General features: G+C 46.9%; 1 protein-coding gene across 1 annotated transcript in view; it reads left to right on the top strand.

The window, feature by feature from the left end:
• The window catches only part of USP2 (ubiquitin specific peptidase 2), a 22,024-nt gene extending 7,909 nt beyond the window's left edge, over positions 1 to 14,115 (top strand). Inside the window, exons 4-12 of the mRNA XM_070952324.1 lie at positions 827 to 938; positions 2,014 to 2,124; positions 3,247 to 3,311; positions 6,002 to 6,105; positions 6,249 to 6,329; positions 8,422 to 8,500; positions 9,657 to 9,764; positions 11,051 to 11,171; positions 12,026 to 14,115. Of these exons, the coding sequence (XP_070808425.1) occupies positions 827 to 938; positions 2,014 to 2,124; positions 3,247 to 3,311; positions 6,002 to 6,105; positions 6,249 to 6,329; positions 8,422 to 8,500; positions 9,657 to 9,764; positions 11,051 to 11,171; positions 12,026 to 12,113 (869 nt within the window). The 3' untranslated portion in view covers positions 12,114 to 14,115. The remainder of the gene's footprint in view (positions 1 to 826; positions 939 to 2,013; positions 2,125 to 3,246; positions 3,312 to 6,001; positions 6,106 to 6,248; positions 6,330 to 8,421; positions 8,501 to 9,656; positions 9,765 to 11,050; positions 11,172 to 12,025) is intronic.
• Positions 14,116 to 15,466: the final 1,351 nt, after the last annotated feature.

The raw sequence follows: 15,466 nt of genomic DNA on the forward strand, positions 1-15,466 counted from the left end.
AACATAATCAGTGCTAGAAGAGAGTGGGGGGGAGAAGGAGGAAGACTGTGGGGTCCTTGGTGAGCTTTGAGCCTGGCTGTTTTCTTGCAGATGTTTCATGACCCAACTAGGGAACATCACCAGTAGTAGAAGGGAGTGGGATTGCTCTCGTTCAGACTTCTTCTAGCACTGACGATGTTACCCAGTTGGGTCATGAAACGTCTGCAAGAAAACCACCAAGGCTCAGAGAGGACCAAGGACCCCGCCCCCAGTTCTCCTTCTCCTTCTCTCTCCTTCTCCTTCTCCTTCTCCTTCTCCTTCTCCTTCTCCTTCTCCTTCTCCTTCTCCTTCTCCTTCTCCTTCTCCTTCTCCTTCTCCTTCTCCTTCTCCTCCTCCTCCTCCTCCTCCTCCTCTCCTCTCTCTCCTCTCCTCTCCTCTCCTTCCTTCCTTCCTTCTTCTCCTCTTTGTCTCGGCAACGCCCCTCCCTTCTAGCACTGACGATGTTACCCAGTTGGGTCATGAAACGTCTGCAAGAAAACCACCAAGGCTCAGAGAGGACCAAGGACCCCCTCCATCCCTTGAATTCTTCTCTTTCTCTCCTCTCCCCCACCCCCCAGTTCCCTGCTCCATTTGGCAGTCGTTAACGTCATGGACCCCGGCCATTAGGGCCCCACAGGTCTCCCGTCATGTGGATCATAGCTAGGAAGTCAGCCAGAGCTCGTGTCTCCCCGCAGGGACCCACGTTGGGTCTGGAAGGGATGGAACAAGGTCTGGCTCTGTCGTGGCCACCTTGGCTTCTTCTGTGCTCGTGTGTTCACGGCCGCCTTGCTTCCTCCCCTCTCTCCAGAGTTCGCCAAGCTCATCCAGGCGTTGTGGACCTCGTCCCCCAATGAATCCGTGAGCCCTTCCGAATTCAAGATGCAGATTCAACGATACGCTCCCCGCTTTGTGGGATACAAGTAAGAGCGGGGAATCGAGTGCCTTCTCTTTTACTTTTCGTTCCTCCCTTGCTTCTCCTTCTTCAACCTCAGTAGAGCTTTTAGCATTTGCTAGCTCTGCATTCCTTCATAGCAACCTGTTGTTCCGGTTGGTCTTTGGAACTACAACTCCCATTCCTTGGCATTCAGCATTCCGGTAGGGAATGGAGGATGTTAAAATCCAAAAATTCTAGCAGATCCAAAGGTGGCCACCTCTACCTTACTGTATCCCGTCTTTCCAAATCTGATGAAGAGAGAGAGTTAGTTTGGCCTCCTCTCCTTTTCTCTCCTCCTCCCCTCTCTTCCCTTTCTTCTTCTCCTCTCCTCTCCATCCTCTCCTCTCCTCCTCCCCTCTCCTCCTTCTTCTCTCTCCTCTCCTCTCTTCCCTTTCCCCTTTCTCTTCCCCTCTCCCTCTCCTCCTTCTTCTCTTCTCCTCTCTTCCCCTCTCCTTCTCTCTCCCCTCCTTCTTCTCCTCTCCTCTCCTCTCCATCCTTTCCCTCTCCTCTCCATCTCCTCTCCTCTCTTCGTTCCCCTTTCTCTTCCCCTCTCCCTCTTCCTCTCCTCCTTCTTTTCCTCTCCTCCCATCTTCCCTTCTCGCTCCCCTCCTCTCTTCCCCTCTCCTTCTCCCTCCCCTCCTTCTCCTCCTCTCCTCTTCTCTCCATCCTCTCCCTCTCCTCCTTCCCCTTTCTCTTCCCCTCTCCCTCTTCCTCTCCTCCTTCTCCTCTCCTCCCGTCTTCCCCTCTCCCTCCTTCCTTCTTCTCCTCTCCCTGTCCCTCTCCTCCTCCTGTCTCCTCTCCTCCTCTCTTCCCTTTCCCCTTCCCTCTCCCTCCCCCCCTCTCCTCCCCTTTCCTTTCCTTCTGTCAATAATCTGTCCTAACCACCCAGAATCGCTTTGGTCTCTAAATTTAATACATGAAAATAAATAAATAAACTCCCTGCAGAAGGATAGGAGGGGAGGAAGAGAGTCGGTTTCCTCTTCTTCTCTCAGGCTCCTTTGGTGGGGCCTGACTGGCACCTCCTTCCCCTTAGATTGACACCCGTCCTTCCTCTCTCGCAGCCAGCAGGACGCCCAGGAGTTCCTGCGCTTCCTCCTCGACGGGCTCCACAACGAAGTGAACCGGGTGTTGGTCCGTCCCAAAGGCAACAATGACAACCTGGACCATTTACCGTGAGTCCCAGCAGAACTGAAGCACCGGGACAGTTGTTTCGGGATGATGGGAGGGGCTGGAGACCACTGGACGCCGATGACCCTGGCCTGGTCTGGACTGAACAAGCTTGTGCTTGAGAAGGTCCATCTACGGGGCTGGGTCCCCAAAGAAAGATCCAGTTTGGGTTCAATCCCAATAGCAATAGCACTTATATACCGTTTCATAGTGCTTTTACAGCCCTCTCTAAGCGGTTTACAGAATCATCCTATGGCCCCCAACAATCTGGGTCCTCATTTTACCTCCCTCGGAAAGATGGAAGGCTGAGTCAATCTTGAGCTGCTCAGGATTGAACTCCTGGCAGTGGGCAGAGTTAACCTGCAATATTGTATTCTAAGCACTGGGAGAGAAGGAAGGAAGGAAGGAAGGAAGGAAGGAAGGAAGGAAGGAAGGAAGGAAGGAATAGCACTAGCACTTAGACTTATATACCGCTTCACAGTGCTTTACAGCCAGCCTTTCTAAGCGGTTTACAGAGTCAGCCTCTTGCCCCTAACAATGTGGGTCCTCATTTTACCCACTCCAGAAGGAGGGAAGGCTGAATCAACCTTGAGTCAGTCAGGATCGAACTCCTGGCAATTGGCAGAATTAGCCTGCAATACTGGATTCTAACAGACAGGAAGGAAGGAAGGAAGGAAGGAAGGAAGGAAGGAAGGAAGGAAGGAAGGAAGGAAGGAAGGAAGGAGAAAGAAAAGGAAGTTTATGGAGATTCTCAGCCATCCAGGTCAAGGTTGTCCCAAAGGTGCTTTTTCAAGAGGCAACTGGACTTCCTTCTTTTTTCTTTGAAGCCGTTTCGCTTCTCACCCAAGAAGCTTCTTCTGCTCTGAATCTGTCTTATTCTTTCCTTGAGAAGTTGGAGCTGTCCTTTCTGCAGGGTGTTTTCCTGCCCTGTTGAAGACGAGCCCAGGCTGTGTGGGAGGATGAGCCTGTGTTGTCTTCATCTCAAACTGAAGCGCAAATGGTTCTTGTAGGAAGTCCAGCTGCCTCTTGGAAAAAAGCCCTTCTGGGATCTGATTCCAGGGCTGTTGATCTCCGCTGGGAAAACCTCTTCACCTTCTCTCTCTCTCTCTCTTGCGTGTCTCCGGCAGGGACGACGAGAAGGGTAGGCAGATGTGGATGAGATACCTCGCGAGAGAAGACAGCCGGATTGGGGGTGAGTTTCTGGTGGGGCCGTCAAAAAAAGAGTTTGTGGATTGATGGATGTGAGGTAGGGGGGCTTGGCGACTTTAAGGTGGGTGGACTTCGGTTCCCAGAATTCCCTAGTCAGCATGCTTTAAGAGGGGTGGACTTCCCCTTCCAGAATTCCCCGGCCAGAATTCTTAAATTCTTGACTTCTTAAAGTTGACACGGTTGAGAAAAACTGATTGAAGATGTACCAATGATTTGGCAAAAAGGGACGTGGTGGCTCAGTGGCTAAGCCGCTGAGCTTGTCGATGGAAAGGTCGGCAGTTCAGCGGTTCGAATTCCTAGTGCCGCGTAACGGGGTGAGCTCCCGTGACTTGTCCCAGCTTCTGCCAACCTAGCAGTTCGAAAGCATGTTAAAAAATGCAAAATAGAAAAATAGGGACCACCTTTGGTGAGAAGGGAACAGCGTTCCGTGCGCCTTTGGCATTGAGTCATGCCGGCCACAGGACCACGGAGACGTCTTCTTCGGACAGCGCGGGCTCTTTGGCTTTGAAATGGAGATGAGCACCACCCTCTAGAGTCGGGAACAACTAGCACATATGTGCAAGAGGAACCTTTACCTTTACCTTAATGGCTTGGCTAAATTTGTTTGGACTTCGGAGAACCTTCCTGGAGAACTGTCTCAGAAAGGGGTCCATTGTAGGTGCGCTGAGGGACAAAGCCCATTTCCAGCGAGAGGGTCTCCCCACCAGCCCCTCTGCCTCTTCTTCACCCATTCTGGGACTTTTCTGTCATCTCAGTTGGTCGTCACGTAGGAAGAAGAAGGACTTGGTGACATCATTAAGACAAAAACGCATTGGGGGCGACTCACAAAATGATCAGACGTGTCACCTGATAAAAAGTGGCCACTTTTAAGACCAGCATGGATTGCTCTGGGAGTCCAAGTGCACATATCTTCAAGTGGTTGAGAAATGTTGGCTTTCATTGCCATGGCAGTCAACCGTGTCACTTCCTTGCCGGTTGTGGGTTTCGAAGGTGGCGAAATCTTCAGAAACACTCCGATGGCATTGACCCTAATTAGCATAGCTGCCTCTTTCAAAACTTGGTTGAAAGTTTTGTTTTCGTTCCCTTTTCGTTCAAGGTTGCCACTTTCTTTCGGTTTCATTTCTTTTTAAAAAATTTGTATCAGGTCAAGTCTGGTCTTGATGTCCTCGGATCAAAGCCAGGAAGAGCAACTGTTCATTGAATTTGTTCATTGAATTGTTGATATTTATAGAACTCTTGACTGAACATTGTTAAAAGAACGTTTTCATTGTCGTTTTGTTCAGACTTCCTTGCGTATTTCAAAGCAACATTTCAATTGCAGCAAAGCTGCAATTTGTTGTTGTTTTTTTCCCCAGTAATTAACCTGGCTGTCAAATCCATTCATGATGAACTTATTTTTTTTTCCTCTTTTTAATGTATGACTCCACCTAATGCTGGACCCCCCACCCCGTCATTTGACACACGGAACCCAGGCAAACTTTTTAGAAAATATTTTGACCTTTCCAATGGCCAAGCTTTGTTCATTCAGTCCTAGTTTATCTAGTCATTCAGGGCAGGGGTGAAATGTAAAATGTGTTACTACCGGTTCTGTGGGCGTGGCTTGGTGGGTGGGTGGGCAATGTGATGGGGTGGGCGTGGCCAACTTTTTTTTTTTTAACTTTTCAAAGCATTTTTTCTAATGCTTTGAAAAGCCTCTGACGATCAGGCGACTCAGCTGGGATCATCAGAGACGTTTCAAAGCATTTTTTTTAACCACCTCTTCGGCCAAGAGGGTGCAGAAAAAAATGCTTTGAAAAGCCTCTGAGGATCCCAGCTGAGCTGCGCAATCATCAGAGGCTTTTTTTTTTTAACTTTTAAAAGCATTTTTTCGTCCGAAGAGGTTGTAGAAAAAATGCTTTTAAAAGAAAAAAAAAAAGCCTCTGATGATCGTGCGACTCAGCTGAGCATGGTGAGGGACACAGGGATTTTTGCTACCGGTTCTCCGAACCGCCCACCGCCATCGCTACCGGATCGGACAATCCGGTCCGAACCAGGAGCATTTCATCCCTGATTCAGGGCCGCACAAGAAGCTTGTGTTGAATTTGTGGCTACGATTTGCGTGTTTGCTTCCCAGCAACTAAACTGGCAACTCAAACCGGGTTGGGAATGGGCAACCACAAAGATCAAGGAGCGTTTCGTGCTCTCTGAAATTCCTCAGCTGATTTTTGGAAAACCGCAAAACGGATCTCCACCCGATCTCCAGATCTAGGCACTGGGAAGAGAAGCTTCAGAAAGCCTTGAGAAGTACGGAGTTGAGATCCAACCCCAGTCAAGACTTTGAAGCTTCTTTCTAAAACTTACATTTAAAAAAAAAACAAAACCTGCCTTCCATTGTCACTGTTGCGTAGCGCACCTATCCACGTAACTAGGTCATGGGTAACTCCTACGCAGAGAAGCGTCAGTGAAAAACATTAGCCTGAGCTTGCACAACAAATGAGGTCAAAAGCAAGTTGGCTGCTTGGTGACTAAGAGTATGGAGATAACCCAACCATGAGATCAGATCCTCTGTTCTCCGTACTCGAATGACGTGAAGCATCTCTTCAAGCTTCCAGGCAGGAGGAAGATCCATCTCCTACGTACATGGTAACCCTGCTTGGTCTCCACCTTCACATTCCCCATCTTCTCTTTCTTTAGATCTCTTTGTTGGGCAACTAAAGAGCTCCTTGACCTGCAGTTCTTGCGGCTACTGTTCCACTGCCTTTGATCCTTTCTGGGACCTGTCCCTGCCCATTGCCAAGGTAACCTTCTACGCCCTGGGGCTCCCATTGGCTTCCCGTTGACCCCAGATCTGCCTCTTCTTGCACTGGCGACCTAACCTCTTGGATCTCCCTCCCTCCCTCCCTCTCTCTCTTTTCTCCTCCTCCTCCTTCTCCTTCTGCAGAAAAGCTACGGCGAGGTGAATTTGATTGACTGCATGCGACTCTTCACCAAGGAAGATGTTCTAGATGGAGACGAGAAGCCCGTAAGTCCAGATGGGGAGGAAGGTGCAAAAAAAACCTCGTCAGGTTTCTGCACGCAGTTCACGTCTCTTATTCCAAGAGTTTTTAAGCCCTAGATTTCAAAATCAACCACTAGATGGATTTTTTTTTTTAAAAAAAAAAATTGGTTTGGAGTTTTGCACAAAATGAAGTTGCTGACGATTTTTAAGAATCCTAAGAGTTGGAAGGAGGGACCTTGGAGGTCTTCCAATCCAACTCTGGAAATTATTTCTTTGGTTTGAGAATACCTTGTTGCAAAAGCTGGATTTAAGTTTCTAGATTAATGGGTTGGGAAACCTCAGACATGTCTATTCTTCTGTTAATTGTTGCCTCATCTGGTTGTTGTGTCAGCCTCTGGCTCATGTGAAGCTTAACAGAACTCAACAGAAGAACAGAGTCGGAAGGGACCCTGGAGGTCATCTAGTCCAACCCCAATCTAGACTACACCATTCTGGATAAATGGTTGCCCAATCTCTTCTTAAAAACCTCCAGTGATGAGGCGCCCACAACTTTTGAAAGCAAATTGTTCCACTGGTTAATTATTCTGACTGCCAGGAAATTTCTCTTAGTTCTAGGCTGCTTCTCTCCTTGATTAGTTTCCATCCGTTGTTTATTCTCTTACCTTCTGGTGCTTTGGAAAATAGGTGGACCCCCTCATCTTTATGGCTGCTCCTCAAATATTGGAAGACTGCTATAGGGGATGATCCCAAGTTTAGGATTTTTGACCTGCAGAGGAGCTGAGTCCATAATGGGAGGGCTGCCTTTAAGAGCTTTTGGTGGCACAGCAGACTAAAGTGCTGTTAAATAGCACCAGCTGCCTGCAATTACTACAAGTTCGAATCTCACCAGGCTCAAGGTTGACTCAGCCTTCCATCCTTTCGAAGTAGGTAAAATGAGGACCAAGATCAAGGGAGGTATTAATACCCGAGTTTCCCTGAAAATAAGACCCTGTCTTATATATATTTTTTTAACCCTGAAATAAGCGCTTAGCCTTATTGCCATGCGCTCAAAAGCCCAATTGGGCTTATTTTCAGGGGATGTCTTATTTGGGGGGAAACAGGGTACCACTTTATAAAGCCTTAGTAAGACCACACCTAGAGTACTGCATCCAGTTTTGGTCACCACACAAGATGTTGAGACTCTAGAAAGAGTGCAGAGAAGAGCAACCAGGATGATGAGGGGACTGGAGGCTAAAACATACAATGAACGGTTGCAGGAACTGGGCATGGCTAGTCTAGTGAAGAGAAGGACCAGGGGAGACAGGATAGCATCTTCCAATATTTGAGGGGCTGCCCCAGAGAGGAGGAAGGGGGTCAAGCTATTCTCCAAAGCAACCAGACAAGGAATAATGGATGGAAACTGACCAAGGAGAGATTCAACCTGGAAATAAGGAGGAATTTTCTGACAGTGAGAACAATCAACCGATGGAACAGAAGTTGCCTTCGGAAGTTGCAGGAGCTTCACCACTGGAAGGTTTCAAGAAGAGACTGGACTGCCATCTGTCAGAAATGGGTTCCTGTTGGGCAGCGGGTTGGACTAGATGACCTACAAGGTCCCTTCCAACTCTGTTAATCTGAACCTGCCCACGTCAGTTTTTTCTCTAAAAATAAGGGTTTTTTTTTTTTTTTTTTAATTTGTGAAATCAAAGCCGGCCCCACCGTTCTGCCATTGGCATTTATTTATTTATTTATTTATTTATTTATTTATTTATTTATTTATTTATTTATTTATTTATTTATTCAATTTATATACCGCCCTTCTCCTAGTGGACTCAGGGCGGTGCACAGCCAGAACTAAAATACATAACAATACAAAATTTAAAATTAATTAAAAGAATTATATACTTTGGCCCGAATTAAAACAATGCGAATTAAAACCCGTTAACAGATTAAAACTAAACAATTAATAACAATTAAAAACTAAAAAAGTTTTTTTAAAAACTAAAAAAGTTTTCCCCCAGCTGGGTCCACTTGTCCCATGTCTGTCTTTCCTAACAATGTTTGTGCGCTAGATACCCTTCCCCTCCGCATCTCCGGTGCTCCCCTCCTAAACCCTGGCTGTCCTTTGTCTCTGCAGACGTGCTACCATTGCAAAGCGAGGACGAAATGCATGAAGAAATTCAGCATCCAACGTTTCCCCAAGATCCTGGTTTTACGTATCCTTTCTTCTTTTTTTCCCCCCCCCCGGAGGATTTGGCCTCGGTTGTTTATTTATTTATGGGATTTATTTGCTGTCCATCTCGTATCCAACCACTATGGGAGGCTCCATAGCAAGGAGACCTCACATGTGGATGTGTGGCGACTTGACGGGTGTCCATCAGCCATCCATCAAGGGCAGACAGTTTTACTGGGCCCAGAATCCAGCCTGCGGAGGACTTAGCTTGAACAGTTTATTATTTCAAGATCCTAGTCCTCTTGGGTTTGAGAAGGCGCAGGTTTTTTTCAGTGCAGTAGAACCAGCGGTGAAATCCAGCTGGATCTATCCGGTTTGCACGAACTGGTAGGGCCAGTGGTGGGAGACTCCGCCCACCCGCCGGGACGTCATTATGTCCCGTTTTTGACCCTCTGCGCATGCACAGAAGGCTCTGTACATGTGCAGAAGAGGTGCGCACGAGCATAGCGAGCATGTACGCACTCACATTTCCGATCCGGTAGCGAAGGTAAGTGCATTTCACCGCTGAGTAGAACGTACACACACACAAATTACAGCCTCAACTTTTTTGCTTTACATTTCTTGAGGTAAAGACGCTAGGCTAGAAAGCAGGAGATCATGAGTTCAAGTCCTGCCTTAGCCATGAAAGCCGGCTGGGTGACTTTGGGCCAGTCCTCTTCTCTCTCAGCCCAACCTCCCTCACAGAGTTGTTGTTGTGGGGGGAAAGAGGAGGAGGAAGTTGTGTTGGATGCCTGGAGTTATTTGTAAAAATAATAAATGTGGGATATAAAATAAATAAACCAAGGAGTGGTGCGGTGGCCTAGAGGTGGAGCTCTGGCCTCACAATCAGGAGGCTGTGAGTTCGATCCTAGGTAGAGGCAGATATTTCTCTCTCTGGGCACGATGAGAATATATCTGCTGAACAAAACTCTGCATTGGTGACAGGAAAGGCATCCGGCCATTAAAAGACTCTGCTAGCTCCATTCAGTTCTCCAGACTCAGCAAGGGATTATGGGGTCATTAAAAGAAGACGAAGAAGAAGAAGAAGAAGAAGAAGAAGAAGAAGAAGAAGAAGAAGAAGAAGAAGATAAAATAAACAAACATTCCTTGCTTGTGGGAACCATTTGGCCCTCCCCCTTTTTCCTTAATTCCTCGCCCAGACCTGAAACGTTTCTCCGAAGCCAGGATGCGATCCAGCAAACTCACCACCTTTGTCAATTTCCCGCTTAAGGATCTGGATCTACGGGAATTTGCCTCTCAGAATTGCAGTGAGTATCTCCGGCAGGATTTGGAAGAACCAGCCAGGGTGATGATGATGCGGAAGGGGGGGGGGTCATCTAAGACACCAACCCCCAACCTTTTGGGTGCCAGGGACCCACTTTCACGGGGGAGGGGAGGTTTACACTGCAGATCTGGGTGTATGTGAGAATAGTAAGTAATAGTAACAGAGTTGGAAGGGACCTTCGAGGTCATCTAGTCCAACCCCCTGCTCACGCACGGAGACCGGTACTTGGGATTTGAACTGCCGACTCCTTTCTGATCGACAAGCTCAGTGTCTTAGTCACTGAGCCGAATAGAATAGAATAGAATAGAATAGAATAGAATAGAATAGAATAGAATAATAGAATAGAATAGAATAATGGAATAAAAAGAATAGAAGAATGAAGTATGGAATAGAATAGAATAGAATAGAATAGAATAGAATAGAATAGAATAGAATAGAATAGAATAGAATAGAATAGAAGAATGAAGTATGGAATAGAATAGAATAGAATAGAATAGAATAGAATAGAATAGAATAGAATAGAATAGAATAGAATAGAATAGAATAGAATAATGGAATAAAAAGAATAGAAGAATGAAGTATGGAATAGAATAGAATAGAATAGAATAGAATAGAATAGAATAGAATAGAATAGAATAGAATAGAATAGAATAGAATAATGGAATAAAAAGAATAGAAGAATGAAGTATGGAATAGAATAGAATAGAATAGAATAGAATAGAATAGAATAGAATAGAATAGAATAGAATAGAATAATAGAATAATGGAATAAAAAGAATAGAAGAATGAGGTATGGAATAGAATAGAATAGAATAGAATAGAATAGAATAGAATAGAATAGAATAGAATAGAATAGAATAGAATAGAATAGAATAGAAATTGAAATATCACTTTATGGTACTACTCCCAAAAAAAGAAGTGGTGTCATTAGGTAGTTTTAGAAAATACACTTTCCCCAAAAGGTTTCCACAATTTTGGCCACTGCTGTAAAATAATCATGAAATAAAAATAAAGATTAAAAACTCTGCTTCTCCTTCCGAATCTCCTCTTGGGAGCCAAGATTGTGATGAAGAGATTCTTCGGATTATTTATTTTATTGATTTTTGCAAGTCAACAAATGTCAAGCCACGGCAAATCCTGCTAGCAATATTTGAGGAGAAAGAGGGGGGGGCCATTGCACGCTTCTGATGGAGGCCGCCTCAGGTTTTTGCACACCCAGAAGTGAACGAAAGGCTCCCCTGACGGTAATTTGACCTCTTCCGTTTTCAGATCACGCAATTTACAATCTCTACGCCATCTCCAACCATAGCGGGACCACGATGGGCGGCCATTACACGGCCTACTGCAAGAGTCCCGTCTCTGGAGAATGGCACACCTTTAACGACTCACGGTAAGCGGGCATCCGGCCTCTCTTTTCGCCCTCCCAACTCTTTCCCCGAGCAAGAGAGGTCATAAAAGGGGACAAAATTTAACTCGACAACTGTCTTACTTAGCAACAAAAATTTTGAGTTCAATACTGATCATAAACTGAGGACTGCCTCAGTTTGCCTCTCATCATTCAGCCCGGGAAACACAATTCTCCCTTTTCAAAGGGAGGGTTTGCCTCTTTGGATGGCCCACTCCTCAAAGTCACTTACTCTTGTTTTAAAAAAATAATTAATCAGTATAATGTTCTGATGGTCCTCAATTTACAACTGGTTGAATTACAACAAGCCCAGAACGGGCATTTACAGCCCATAATACACTTCTGGCCATCCTAAAATGTGCCCCACACACACCCACACTCGCTGTCCTGTGACAACTGGGTGCGTCTTTGTGACCAGTTGCAGACTCCCGTAGTCACCATGAATGGCAATTTTTTTGGCTGATTTCCGGCAAAAAACCCCTACCATTCAGAAGAACCGCTTCACACTTACAACCGAATCGTTCGCAGAACAATGATTCACTTAACAAATGACAGAAAAAAATTGTCCTTGTATCAGGACTCAGTCCCTCGACTGAGGACCGTAATAATGTACAACCAGAAAACTGGTTCTGATTCTAGTCGTAAAATGAGGACTGCCAGCACTCCCTATCTTTACCCCTCGGGACTGGAGTGAGTGTGGGTCAGAACCAGCCAGAAATCAAAGTAGGCATCCCTTGTTGCCAGTTTTCCTTACATCCATTCTTCATTTACACCCCACCCCATCCCAGATGGGTCTCCCACCCTCTTAACGCCGGTTTCCCTTTCTGTCCTTCCCGCAGCGTCACGCCGATCTCCCTGGGCCACCTCCGCAGCAGCGACGCCTATCTCCTCTTCTATGAGCTGGCCAGCCCGTCTTCCCGAATGTAGCTTCCAGGTCACGCTCCCCTCCGCCACCCGCCACGCACGTCCCCACGGAAAGGAATCCTCGTAATATCCCGGAGGAAGGACGCAAGCCAAGCACCAGCTCAGAAATGCAACGGGAGTGGGGTGGGGTGCGGGAGTGTGTAGAGACCCAGGACAATGGTGACTTGAGGGATTTTTTTTCTAAACTGGGTTTTCCCCCCCTTTTTTCCTAAAAAACAAGCAAAAGCAAAAAAAGAGAGAGAGAGAGAAAGAGAGGGAGGGAGGAAGAAAATGCTTTTAATAAAGCGTTAACTAAAGTTGCCGGTCTTTACCGGAATGCCTTTCTCCCACGCACAGGACAGAAGATGGAGAGAACCAGGGATAAAATACCATCCTTGGAGGGCAGTTTCCACGCTACCTCCATCGCTCCGACAAATTTTTTTCTCAGGGGTGGTTTCTGTGTTTTCCTTTCCTCCCTTTTCCTTCCTCCCTTCTCCCCTTGTCTGCCCACACCCTTAACCCTTCCACAATTTGGTGTGCAATAAGCCACAAACAACTGCTGTTCTTTCCGGGGGGGGCAGCAACCTGTCTGTCCCCCTGTGATTCCTTTGGTGGGGGGTGTCGGAGCTGAGCCACGGAGGTGTTTTCTCTCTGTCCGATGCCAGTCGAACGCCACTTTGGCCATAGAATTGCAGAACTAGATAAGGTTTACCGGAATCCGATTTTGCATCTTAGATCCGGCAAGGCGTGTTTGTGTTTTTTTGCACAGCTCTCGCACGACCCTCCTCGGGGGATGGGGGGGTGAGAGGGATTTCTCTGCAGGAACCGTGGACTTCGAGTCCTATCTCTTCGCAGAGGTGGGGGCTGTTCTTGGTTTCTTTTTTTACAAACTGGAAGCACTCGTGGACGGATTTTTACTGACTTTATCGCAAAAGCAGAGACTCGCTGGATCCAATTCTACCTGTTTTCTTGTCACGACTGTGCCTTAAAAGCATCCAGACGAAAGACACGGTGTGTTTTCAGTGCCCTTCGGAAAGGGACACGACAGCGCAACCAGCAGAAATATGGGGTGGAGAAAAACCCCACATCCCTCAGCTTTGTTCTCCTGCTGTCCCAACTTTTGCCTGCCACATATCCCTCATTCCTCTTGGGACGGAGGCCATTCAGGAACGCTTCGGACAATTTTCACTGCCTTTCCGAAATGAGGATTGCTTTGATTCAGTTTTCATTTTGGTTCTCGCTGCATGCATGCCGTGGAGTCGCCAAAACGCACCTCGTTAGAGAGGAGGGTTTTTTAAGCCAGTTTGGGAGCGATGGCCTTGATGGGCCACCTGGGCAGCATCACCAAACTCATCCATCCTCTTATTTATTCTCCATCTCCATCGTGCAGGGTCAACCTTTCAGCCCACCTCCGAAGCAGGCACTACTTGAAGGGCTGAGAGTTAGAGTTAGCACCTTGACGGTTTTACAACCAGACATTTGCTGGGTGGAAACCCCCCTCCCCTGTTTTATTCCCCCCCCCCCTTTTCATCCCCCGCCCCTTGCAAAGCTCTGAAAAAAGCACCGAGCCAATTTTAACTCAGTTATGAATCAAGCAGAGCATTGAGGTTGGTTTTAGTGGGCACTTTAGTTTGCAGCCCAAAAGATGCCCCTCGACCCCCTTCTGCCATTCTCATGGCCTTCCCTCCAATGCCCTCCCCCCTTTGCATATTTCACTCCATTTCAACCAGGCGGATGCTCAGGACCCCCGAGGGGAAGGCAGAAGGGGTAACCGAGACATCAAGGATCCGGCTAGCAAAGCCTTTCTCAGTGTTACTATTTTGCTTGGTTTGGGACGGGGTATTTTTTTTGTTTCGTTTGTGTGTGTGTGTGTGTGTGTGTGTTTGTGTTTGTGGGTTTTTTTTTTTCTCATTTATCAGTTTGGACTGAACAGCTTGTTTACTGTGTAAGCAAGGCTGGAGGACGGACCGTGGTCACTCAGGAAGGAGGCTTGTACAGAAATAAAATTGTAAGTTGATGAACAGCCCATTGCGTTTGTGCACAAGTGTCTGTGAATTGCGGGCAAGAAATCTTTCTGATGGGAGGGATGGGTTGTGCGGTAAGAAGCCCCCGGCCCCTGATGAGCTGTTGAGGCTTGACTCTTGTTGAATCTGCCACAATCTGGATGATGGACTCAAATGTATTTTCTCTGAAGGAGGACGGCTCGGCTGGCGGACCTCAGGATTCCTTCCGCGGTTGAGCAAAGCAGTTGTAGGTGGTCCTTCTGCAGGAAGAGCTGAAGGACGTGGCTGCCTATTCGCAGGCATGAGGGGGTTATAGGATGGGCAGTTCACTTTCCTGAAATATGAATTGAATACTTTTATTTGACCAAGTGCGATTAGACACACAAGGAATTTGTCTCCGGTACAGAAGCTCTCAGTGTACATGCAAAACAGCCGAGTAATAACATCATCATAATAATGATATCAAAAAGGATACCAAAAAGGATGCGGTGGCTCAGTGGCAAAGACACTGAGCTTGTTGATCGAAAGATCGGCAGTTCAGCGGTTTGAATCCCGAGTGCCGCGTAATGGGGTGAGCTCCCGTTACTTGTCCCAGCTTCTGCCAACCTAGCAGTTCAAAAGCAGGTAAAAAATGCAAGTAGAAAAATAGGGACCACCTTTGGTGGGAAGGGAACAGCGTTCCGTGCGCCTTTGGCGTTGAGTCATGCCGGCCACAGGACCATGGAGACGTCTTCTTCGGACAGCGCTGGCTCTTCGGCTTTGAAACGGAGATGAGCACCGCCTCCTAGAGTCAGGAACGACTAGCACATATGTGCAAGGGGAATCTTTACCTTTACCTTTAATAATGATACCAATAAGAAAAGGGTAATAGAACAAATGAGGAGAATGGCAATACAGCCGTACAACATAGGTAAATATCCTTAGACATAAAACTACTGTGGGGATTGGGTGTTCAGCAGAGTGATGGCAGGAAGGAAACAAGCTCTAGTTGTTTTGGCATGCAGTGCCCTCTGGCGCCACCCTGAGGGGACGAGTTGAAACAATTTTATGTCCAGGATGTGAATGGTCTGCAGATATTTTCTCAACCTTCCTTCTGACCCACACAATATACGGATCCACGGTGGAAGGAAGGCTGGTTGCCATTGTTTTTTTTTTTTTTCTGCAAACCTAACTATCCGTTGCAGTCTCTTGCCTGTTTGGTTGCAGTACCAAACCAGACAGTTATAGAAGTACAAACGACAGACTCGATCATTCCTCCGTAAAACTGTATCAGCAGCTCCTGGGGCAGTCTGACTGTGAAGGGAGCTACTTAAAAGCCAGATCAGGGAGTCAAAGTTCCCTATCCCAGGACAGGGTGGCAGAAGAGATGACCCA

This window comes from Pituophis catenifer, unplaced genomic scaffold (assembly GCF_029215685.1).
Source record: "Pituophis catenifer annectens isolate HBS135680 unplaced genomic scaffold, rPitCat1.0.hap2 SCAF_12, whole genome shotgun sequence".
NCBI lineage: Eukaryota > Metazoa > Chordata > Lepidosauria > Squamata > Colubridae > Pituophis > Pituophis catenifer.